Source organism: Nestor notabilis, unplaced genomic scaffold, assembly GCF_000696875.1.
Source record: "Nestor notabilis isolate BGI_N333 unplaced genomic scaffold, ASM69687v1 Scaffold36204, whole genome shotgun sequence".
Classification (NCBI taxonomy): domain Eukaryota; kingdom Metazoa; phylum Chordata; class Aves; order Psittaciformes; family Psittacidae; genus Nestor; species Nestor notabilis.
In genome coordinates this window covers 4025-15655 of record NW_009925771.1, presented here as the reverse complement: position 1 = coordinate 15655, position 11631 = coordinate 4025, and the positions used below count along the sequence as shown (strand labels likewise).

Genomic DNA, 11631 nt, shown 5'->3' with positions numbered 1-11631 from the left:
CCACCATGAAATGAAATCTTCTGTAGATGAATTAATTTTCTACACAGGCTGCAGTATAGAACTTAATTGTGCCTTTAAGCTTGGCTGCGTCAAGCAATAATCCATGGCAGGGAGGAGACATTTAGTATGCCTCGTTATGCTCCCCAGCACTCAGCAGAGCTGTTTCCCATTGTGGCTGTAACATTCCTAGCAAGTATTAGGCACGCATATGACATCCAGCCATGGGGCAAAAGACAGTAGTTTGCAGAGCCGTAAGAAGGACCTGGCAGAGTTGAAGCCTCATTTAATTGAGCCTCATAAGGGAGAAATTTCCCTTTCCTATGATCTTCACTTACGCTGTAGAGTGAGGGACTTTGCATGGCCTGTCAAAATCTATAAATTTGTCCGTCTCATTTTCCACTTTGTCTCAAATCAGCAACTGAGACAGACATACTGAATCTGTTTTGGTTTTAAATTTAAAAGCTGATTTTATGAAAGGTGCATATTTTATAGCTCTCAGAATACATGTAATTCAAGTCTTGATATGAGATAATGACATGATATTTTAACTGCATTACCATCAATGTTTGGATGCCAGCAAACACAGCTAATAGTTCTGTCCTTGGGATAGCGCAGATCTGTAAATGATTGGTATGCTTGAAGATAAACATCTGGCTTGCCACCAGAACTGCTTTCATCTTCTGCTAGGGCTTTCCAGTCATCAAAAAAAGGGTTCATAATTGCATTTTGCTGCAATGCAATTTCCATTCTGTTTTGTGGAAAGAACAGTTAACAGTTTAAATAATCCAGATGTGACTGCTCAGTAGCAGAATCACAAATATTTCTGTAAAGAGGCAGCTTTTGTTTTACACAAAATTATGACCACAGTAGTAAAAAAAGATAAAGTATTAATTCCTCAGTGATGCATCACTGTAAGGAAACCCTACTCCGTCTAAATATAAATAACTAATTGTACCAAGAATTTAACTCTAGTTCTGTGTGGATCAAGTACAGTGCAATTGTTAAATTCTTGTGCAAAAAGTGTGGATAAGTGGGATTTGTCCCATGACTACAGGCTGTAGGACAGCATCTTTGCTCTTCTGCATACACCTCGGCTTCAGTGAGCAGTGTTTGAAGGATCTGCTTTGCAGCTTTAGTGATGTAGCACTATCAGCTTTAACAGTTCTAAAATCCATTTAAGCCATCAGTCATCTATATGGCATAGACTTCATGTTAATTTTCAGAGAAACAAATATTAATTTAGTATCTGTTAAAAAATAAGCAAGAGGAAAAACAAACAAAATGCCCCCACCAAAGCCAAAACAAAAAAAGTATATAGAAACAATTAGTATTTGACCAGACCAGTAGTCCACTCCAGCAAGAGTTCTTGCTTCTATTCTATATAATTCCAAGTAGCCTTTAATGTGTATTCCTGCAGTAATTTTACCTTAAATGTACTGATGTAAGAAATTCTTTCAGCTTCTCAGATGACAGACACTCTTCTTTCTCTTCATCTGACAACTGTCTAGGAAAATATTGCGTGGCTGCATTTTTTGGATAGGTCCTAACCAATTAGAATAATTTCAATGTGAATGAGTATAGAAACTATTTCAAAGACAGAAACCCATGTAATGTGTAAAATTAAAAGCTAAATCTATTCATTTCTTCTAAAAACTCTTTGGAAAAGTGAAAGAAGAAAGATACAAACAGACCATCCAGTTCTGTTCTCTTAATCTGTTTGAGAAATTCCAGGAGAGTTGGTTTAGTTTACATAACTTTAATTGAGATCAGAAACAGTGTGCAGCTTAATAAATAAGCAGATAAATATTTTCTCACACTTACCATTTTGTCTGAGTACTACTTTCTCTTACTTTTGGAACCATTTGTATGCCCACATCTTTTTCAAGCATTTTAATACTGAAAGTTTTGTCTTGATAGGATGTGCATTCAACATAACTGTCTTTTACATCTGAAGCATTGTTATCAGTAAATTTAATTGGTGCACCAAACTTCCTGCGTACTCGAGAAATCATATACTTAATCTGGAAAAGAGGTATTTCAGTAAGTTAGCAGAGGAGAAAGTTTTTGGAAAGTGTGTTTTGTAAAATGGTAGCATTTATATAATTGAGGAATTAGTTCTGTTGATGATTTCTGTGCTAAAATCTTACATTTCTACATTTTGAAGCTCTGAAATGCTCATATAAATAACCTATAACATATGTAGTAAAAGACTGGTTTGTATTTCTAAAACAAGAAGTTGCCTTTAAGTAATGTTTTGTCTAGTAGGATAAGAGAATTATATTTTCTAGTTAACGTAATATCAAAACTGCTCCTTTAATTAAAGGATTGATTTGCAGTTCCTATGTAACACTGCATTGGACTTCCAAGACCTGGCTTTCAGCTCTGCCCTCTTAGTGCAGTTTTCAACATTGGGTGAGGTATTTCACCTTCCCTTGCAGGGTTTAGGGAGAGAAAAATACAATGAAGAGGATCCATGAAAATTTGCGTGAGGAGTTTCTTTATAGTGAGAACTAGGAAGGAAGGGATTTGGCAGAGAGGTAGGCACTTGATTTCAGGCAGCAGAAAGGTATTGCTTTATCTTGGATTCATAGCCAGGTACTTTCTCCCGGCACCTCCCACAGAACTGGAAAGGAATGTGGGTTGAAAATACTTCTGAGTGGACTTTGGCAGCAAGGTACAAGAATACTTGGGCTGTGAATGTTGATTGAATTTCATGACTGTGAATTAGCTGTAGAACAGTCGGACATCTTATTTAAGTATAAGCAACATGTCCAGTTGCACTGAACTATCAAAACTTTACCAGTTTTCCCCGAACAGGGATTGTATTGGGTAAAAATCACAGGTGGACAGTTAAATGCTTGGGGATGCCCCACACATCACAAGTTAGGTGGCAGCTGTTGAGTAGTTCTACTTTTTGGACATAATTTTCTCAGTGTAATATGTAGGTGAGGTTAATCAAGTATGTCCTTCTGTAATGTCACCCTGTAATACCTGTAAGTCAGGAATATTTATTCTGAAGTAGAGAGCCCTTGAAAGTTTTGCATGCCTCTTAAATGCCATCCATATCATGAAACAAGAGTTCACTGGGCTCCATGGAACTAGAACTAGGTCTTTAGGATATAATTACAGTGACTCAACTTGTAATTTGGCCAGATATGAATTTGAGCAAAAAGTGGCAGAGATGTTACTGGCCAAAGATGATCAGGACTTTTGAACTTACAGCTTAAGAAGTAGATATGTCCAATGCAGTCTCACATGCCTTATTTGCAGGATTTAAACAGAAGAGAATTAAGAGAGAAAAAGAAAATCTGCAACTGCAGCACTTCCAGGTTTTTTTAAAAGTTGAGATATTTCTGTTTGTTTTCTTGAAAGACCCCATGCAAACCTAGGATTGTAACTTCCCTTTTTCTGAACTTGTTTTTAAGGAACTTAATTTTTTAAAATTATTTATTTTTTACTATTTATTTGACTGACTAACATCTGTTGATTCTGACCTTTGTAACAGTGTCTTTAACAGATTCTTCTTCAACTTCCTTTTCGCTGCCAAGAGAAACCCAAGGTTTTTGGACAGGAGGCCTGTAAGGTTGAATTTCTGGAGTCTCCTCTATATTTTCTTCTTCGTTTTCTTCTTGTTTTTCTTCTGCAGTTTCTGGGGGCTGTGATATCAAACAGTGAGAAATGGTACTTTTGCAAAAATTTGTTACTTAAACGTAAGTATGAACTAGAAACACAGTTTTCAGTCTTTATCCACACATTCTTTATCTTAATGCAGCAAGTCTGGCTATTCTGTGCCCCTGGGTACGATTGGGTTAGGTCCCATTCATTCATTTGTGCATTAGAATTTTCCAATACATGTTACATATTTAATATTTAACTACTAAAGAGAAACCATTGTCTAGAAAGCAAATCACTGTCATATAAAAAGAATTTATAGTGATGTCCTACATTAGGCCCTCCTGCCTGGAATTGCAATTTGCTTTTCTATTAGTCATTTCTTCTCCTGATGCTGAGTTACAAACTCATGTTGAAAAATTATATAATCTACATACCCATAAGCCTTTTCCTATGATGCAGTGCACAAGGGGAAATTTTCTATGTATGTAGAATTATTTAGAACTGAAGAACATTCTGAAGTATGATTTGAAGACTATATATACATACATATTGTGAATAATAAGTATAATATTTCTTTGAAGATGCCAAGTATAATCTTTTCTTTTTATGTCTTGCTAAGAAACCTGGGTATTGGCAGAGGAAATTAATGCTTATGAGCTTATGATAAAATGCAGCAGTGGGGGTTATAGTGGCTCACTGAAGTAAAATACAAAAATTTAATTCAGTCTTTCTCAGTATAAGAGACATTTTTACAGTGATACATGTGTTTTTCTTTGATCAGATTAACCTTTAGAGAAACGTTCTGGCATGCCAACCACATCAGATGCTTACAAATACAATACCGGTATATGTTTGAGACAAGATTCTGAAATATTCATAGAAAGAACAGTGTTGAGGTATACTTGTATTTTCTTACCTTCAGAAGGTTTTCCTTGGCTTCCTCAGAAGCAACAAGGTAAAAGTTCTGTCCATACTGGAAATTTGCATCTAAAACTACCAAAAGTTCTTCCCCTGGATATTCCTATTTTAATTAAAACAATTAGTGGAAAACTGAGAGCAAGTAACATATAAAACAGACATGAGCCTGTGACTGGCAAAGCTAGCACTCGTGTAAATTCAGTATCTTTGATTAATCTTTAAGTCTTAACAGAGGATTACATGTGCCAATTGAAAAGAACAGGTGGATTTTATTTTGTAATAAGAATTATTTTGGGGCCAACTAATCTTTTCATACCAAGAATTGAAAAGAAACTGTTTTAATGATTCTTAATAAATAGGCAATGGATTAGGTGAGGCCAGATTATGTGAAGCTCTGCCAGTTCAGATAATCAAAGCTAATAATATTTGTGTTACTTCTAACATATATCAAATATAGAGTTAGTTAAAAAAAACAACCAAACAAAACTGTGCATGGTGAGCCATGAAAAACTTTGAGTTGACATTGGTCCAAGACCTGTAGCCTTTGGATATTACACTGCTAGTTTTTTACAGAGTCAAACAAGGTCAAACCTTATCATTAAATAATATATACTCTGAGAGCATGAAGTCTTAAAGTGAGAACGAAATAAGCTACATACTAGGATAACATTTTTGATAGGGTAAAAATCAGAAATTTTAGCTCTTCTTTTCAGGTCCTGAATGATGTCCTCTTTTTTAATGATTTTGAAACAATTTTCTTCTGTAACATCTTCATCAACTCGGCAATTGAAAATTGCTTGGGTCTGTGTAGTGAGAACTAAAGGAAAGATTTCTGGGTGGCCTGTAAAAGAAAGCAAAATTCCTTGATGAACAAATTCAGTGTGTTGTTTGAACATAAACATGTACTTCAATAACTCTTCCTTTACTGTTTCCTAGCAGAATGCCTTTGAATCTCTTGGCTTAGTTTTTGGTATTTTGGAAGGCATGGAGTAAATATTGTATTACATTTTCTTAATCTTGGAAAAAAACTCTAGCTAATGCTTCCTACTTAATGAATATGTTATTCCTAGTATAAGGGTTTTTGTTTTCCTCTTGATTAACAGGTCATTAAGAACTTCAGTGAAGAGTCATTAAATGGACTGGTTTTAATACATTAAGAACACAACTGCCTGGCTGTGATTTAAGAGAGCCTGCGAACAAATACACTCTAATCCTTCGCTGTAGAACGTTGCCATGTTAAGGCAATGTTTGATCTAGGTGAGGCTTCAATGCCCTCCCAAATAAAGATGTTTTTCTGATTTTGGACTTTCATCTTCGTCTCACTGAGTTCTGAGTGCAGTTGAGTCTTTCTTGCATTAAGCAAGCGAGACTAAAGCAAGGTCACTAAGATTCAAGTCAGATACTTATTTTCAGCTTTGCTGGAGAATATACATCTGTTGTTTTCTACAAACATAGCCTCCATTAGGTTCATTCATTTTAATTCAGAACAAGCTATTTCTTATCCTACCTCTGTCACTGCTATCTTCATTGGTTCTAGTGAGGCTGGACGCAGTGAGATGACCTGTCAGCTGCGCTTTGCGAACACTCAGTCTGAAGATAATACACAGTGCCTCTTGGTAAGTGTGTCAGCTGTATGTATGTAGCACTGGTTCTTCCCATATTACATGTTTTGCCCTCCAGCTTACATAACAGCTGTGTTTAAGATCACTATAGGCCCAGCTAGTTGAATCCTGCTGCCTGTGATGATAGCTGACAGTATCTGTAATCTTTGTTTCATTCTCTTTTCTTAGTTTCAGTTATTTCACATTTTATCTTAATTCCCAGCACCTGTGGTATTTTTATCTTTGTGTATGCCTTAAATTGAAGGTGATAGATATAAAATGATGATATTGACCAGCTGGCACAGCATGTTTTGAAAAGCCTTTTCTAACCTAAGCCAACAAGGACTGATAAAATGATAAATTCTCCTTAATCTCCATCATTCAGGAAGCTAAATCTCTGCATAAGGCTATCACATAATACATAATGTTTGATGATTCTGACATATATTCTTTAAAATTTTTCAGTGCTATTCCTCTTCTGCATCCACTCCACTATAGTCATGCATTAAAACTAATGACATGCTTGATACTTCTGGTACACCATGCACTATACCAAGTATTGTTTACTTAGCATTCACTAGTAATTTTGTAGTGTACACAATCCATTTGTAGCATGCACAGTCCATTAGTTCACTTTCTTCACAAGTTGTGGTCAATACTGCATGACTTTCCTTTTGATATTTTGGTGCTTTTCAAGATTTCCGTGTGGATGCTTCCAAATAATACAAAATCAGAGGGATGTTGATTGGGAAAAACCTCTGAAAGTCTTTTGGTTCAAGCTCACTGTTGATAAGACCAGGCCAAGCCAGGTCTTTTTTATCTTCAGGAGTCCCTGTGCTTGCCTTTTTGACTTCTACTCTCTGTACGTAATGAGGCCAAGAGCTAGATTCTTTTGCTTATCAATTTGGCTATGAGACCAGGCTCAGAAAAAGTGTTTATTCCAGGGTGACTTGAAACATTTCATGCCTTTAAGGAACTGCAAAAGTTAATCTGCAGGACTCCCAGGTTACTGTAGCCAAGGGCATGAGGCCTCATTAGGATGTTATTAGGAAGCAGACTCAAACCCTGGCACAAACTGCAACACTACAGATACACTGTACATTTCCGTATGTTGGAGCAAAAAAAATCAGTCTTCCTTTTGCAAATTAAATTTCATAGGATAGAAAGAGGACAGAAACCTAGAGCTGCACACCAGAAGTGAATGTTATTTCCATCCTCTGCTGTACAGAGCTGGCTCACAGGACACAATGGACAGCAGAGCAAAGGAACAAGAAGTTTGTACATATCACAGTGCTCAGAGTTGGTGATGTGGCTAGTGCAATTAGGAGGGCTAGAAGGCACAGAAAATTTATAAACAGTTAGCTGATTCTTAGGTGATTTTTTTCAGAAGATGATTCCTAATAGTCTCAAATAAAATTAACCCAAGCAATTAGATTTTTATTTTTCTATTCATAAAAAAATCTAACCAGTTTATTCAAGAAGCTTCTATGATGTTATTTTTTAAAATGATGAATTGTGCATACAGCCTTTCCATAAATGCTAATGCTAAAAAACCCCAATCTTCTCAAAGAGATGTGGGTTTCAGTGTAAAAGGAAACAATACAAGCATGCTTTAAAGTTAAGCAGAAATACAACAGACACGACTACAAGAGGGAGTAGAGTTGGACAGAAAGTATAAGTCTATTTTCTTCAATGCTTTCTTGCTGGAAGTCCAAGTTAAAAACAAATTACTGATCCAAATTAAAACACGTACATCTTTTAGTCTAACACAAGGGGCTGATACTGGAATTCTTACTATTATGAACATTTTTAGTGAATGCTCTTTTTCCATAAAAATTGTGTAGCATCTAACCAGAGGCTTCACATTGTTTTTCTGATGGTATATTTTATCATAACTTTTGTAACAATCAACAGCTCTTAGTGCTATGAGAACTTCACAAAGGACCAAGAAGCTCTCAGAGAAGTAAAGAACACTTGCAGGCCTTATGCTAAGGAGATACTGCGCACAGACAGTGTCTGCATATAGTAGCATTATTTTCCTGCTTTTAGCAACAAGTTTTTAGCAATAGTTCAGCTATTACGGCTATAACCGTATTTGCCACTAGGTGGAGGTAAAATTCTCTCTTACTGACAAAACGAAGTATCTCCGGGAACACCGAAAACACAAATTTTAATTTATTTTTAAAGTAACACTTTTATCATCTGCGGGATCATTTATTGTCCATTTTCATTAACTGCAGCTTAGCCATTTCGTTGATGCTAATCAAAGTGCGATTTTCACACCTCCATGTGTGTCTACCTGTCCTACCCATGTAAGAAGGCAAGTGCAAAAGAAATGCTTGATATCTCTGCGACTTTTAAAGGCAGATTTTTTCCCCTACCAAGCAAAATATGTTGCTCAATGTCTATTGACATCTGTGATTAAAACCAGCAAGTGATATGCCAAAATAATCTTCTCACCAAATTTAATAGTGATTTGACAAAGATCAAAGTTTTTAAAATTATAAAAATATTTCAAGTTTTTCTTTCAATTGCTTAACTATTACTAAATGCAAACATTTTTCACCCTATAATTCTGTTGCAATGCTTTTTATTTTCCCTGATCCCAGATCCTCTCAAACCAAGATAAAATCTTCTACAAACCCATACCTCTTTTTGCAGTCCTTGCTGCAACTGCCTGCTACTCAGAAAGCAGTTCTGTAATCACTACTGTAATAGCTGCAATTCTTCATAGTTTCTAAATTTTCTCATTCATAAAAAATCTTTCAATTTCATTCCCTGGCTTTAGTAACATTGAAGCTTCAAAACGCTTAAAGTGTTCCAAAACTATTACTTGAAAGCCTAGTCATCATAGCACTTACCTATACTAGCCATAGAAAGATCAACTTCATCTTTTTCATCTGAAATATAATGACATGACATTACCAGTAAAGTTTCTTCCTAACAAAGTTAACTATAAATATACAGTCCTTTTCTTGTTAGGCAATATATAAAATCTCTATGTGGATTTAAAAGTAAACTGTGAAGAGGAAACAAAATCATTTCTACTCAGTTTGCATTTAACATGAGAAATGAGCAAAGCCTTTCAAAATAGGTCTGTATCTTAAGGAGATGTTGGCATATTTTGAAACTATGGAGATCTAAAAATCATTTTTATTTTGAGCAGGTGGTCTGCCTAAGATAGAAACCATATGAAATCTGTCATCTTGTGGTGCACACTGCAGTTTCCATGGTTGGAAACTGCACTGACTGCTGCCTGATAGTACCTGCTTGGGGCAGCTCCTGTGTGAAGAGGAGATAAATGGGCAAGGCTTGCTGACATCAGGCAGTAGGAGAACTGACAGACGTGCAGACAGGAGTGGACATTAGTCCCCTCTGACAGTGGTGAGGTGGGCAGGCTTGCTCTAGTACCAGGGTGCTGCAGGAGCAAGGCTTTCTTCAGCTCCTAAGAGAGGGTCTGTGAACCTCATAGCAAGGTAGGACTGGAAGAAATTAGCAGTGACGTGCAGAATATTCTCTGCAGCACAGCAGCTGTTAATCAGGTAGGAGGGAAAAGGTGGTTAAAAGGCAAAAGCAACTTAAGGAAGGTGGCTGTCACAGCAGAAAAAAAAAATGCTGAAACAAACCAAATAAAACCCAAGCAAAAGAACATCTCCACCTGTTCTGAGAATGTGCATGCCACTGGAAAAAATACAGCAAAGGCTCATTAGCCTTACACTTCATTAATATATACACTTTATAAGTGACACAAGTGAGATAGCACTTCAGCACATCTCAGAAAAAAAAAACACAATAAAATGCACTGTGAAATTGAGTTGTGAGACTTTAGTATATTTTCAAGCTCTGTTATTGTACCTGTACAGTGTGATCCTGAGCCCCGGAACTCCTGCTTCTGGGGACACCTCCCTCTGCCTGATGTTCTCTCCCTGGGTTGTTACCTTTTGTGAATCTCCCCACTTAATGTATGTTAAACCTCCCAATTTCCCATTCAATACTGTTATTATGACACCAGAAATTATTAAATCTAAACTACCAAGACAAAGTGTAAATATTGCAATGTAGCTTTGTTATGTTCCATATACTGGTTACAAAACCATACTCATTAACTGTAGATCTCTCATTTATATAAAATAACATATTCTAATTTATCTCATGTTTACTTAAATGCAATGGCCCAAACTAATCAAAGTAGCTCTTATGTGAGATCCTATTACTGCTTGTTTCATTGCTGCTGTACCTTACATACCAGGCTGTTTTCCCTTCGGGGATTTCTTAGCTGCCTTTTCACCTTTCTGTTTCTTTGCCTTTGCTTGTGACATTTTTTCAGATTTCTCTAGAGAAAGATACATATCATCAACAAACTGTACAGACAATGGAATGCATCATGCATGAGTGAGAATTTTGCCCATGCTTTTATGTAGTTTATCATTATAGTAGTAAGTTCATACACAGCCAAAGGTATGTTCCATAATTGTAAACCATAAACTGTGTTTTGATATGATATGTAATAGTTGGAAATACTGCTTCTTTCCAGGGTGATTAAGTATCGACACTGATTATCCAAAACAATGCAAGGTTAAATTAGGGTAGGGGTTTCCCTTACAGAAAGCTAAGGACCTGAGCTTCAGTGGAAGAGTACAGGTGAAAATTTTCCAGTTATAAACATTTGTTCCAATGTCCTTAAGTGTAAACCACTACTCAGCTGCACAAAGCATTTCTGTGCTTTTCTATTGCCAGTTAATTTCTCAGTGTGGCTCTGTGGAGGACAAACTTGGAAAGATAATGTATGCCTTATCGTAGCATGTAACAACCACACAGCTGGAAAGAATGTTGTATAGAAGGCTACTCTTGTTTCATTTACTCTCCTTCTTCCCAATATCCAGAATAAGGACGAGAACAGCAGTGTAAAAAAGGCTCAGACCCATTGCGAAGAAGGAAATGCAATACAGGCTGCCCACAGCATAGACAGGACAGCACACTACCACCAAATAACTGCCAGCACCATCACGTGGAAAGCACAGAGATAGCAGACAATAGAACAACTAAATCGAAATGGTCCAAACTCTGTCAGAAGTATTAAGAATTGCTTGATGTTGTTACTGAACAGCTGGAGGCTGGGATTCAACTGGGATAAGGACAATGGGACTTTCAGTTTATGTCCTCTGTCTTCCATGTTCCCACTGTTAAGACTCTAAATGGATTGGGAGAGGAACTACTTTTAAAATGTCTAAAAAGCACTTACAGTATTTGGATGCTGTTCTAATTTTAACACTTACGAGTGGAAAGCAGATGCACTTAATAGGGCAGAAAAAGGCTGCACAATCAAGAACATTGTCAGGACATAACTACTTCTGATGAACTCTTACAGGAGCTATGGCCTGTCTGCCTGCACATGTGAACAGCACATTTACTGTCAGGATGCTTTAAGATGCAATGGTGAGTTTATAAAATAAGTGTTATATCTTGAGACTTTCCCAATGAAAGGCCTAAACCAGTG

The 11631-nt window shown here is 36.6% G+C and overlaps 1 protein-coding gene across 1 annotated transcript; it reads right to left on the bottom strand.

Moving 5' to 3' along the window:
* Positions 1 to 557: 557 nt before the first annotated feature.
* WDR63 (WD repeat domain 63) lies at positions 558 to 11059 on the bottom strand (the record flags this gene model as incomplete). Its single annotated transcript, XM_010013193.1, has 9 exons — positions 10996 to 11059; positions 10381 to 10443; positions 8996 to 9034; positions 5193 to 5374; positions 4532 to 4636; positions 3495 to 3656; positions 1822 to 2021; positions 1427 to 1543; positions 558 to 748 (listed from the first exon to the last, which is right to left on the bottom strand). Coding segments are annotated over exons 1-9 (1123 nt in total), but the record flags the coding sequence as incomplete, so codon positions are not given.
* Positions 11060 to 11631: the final 572 nt, after the last annotated feature.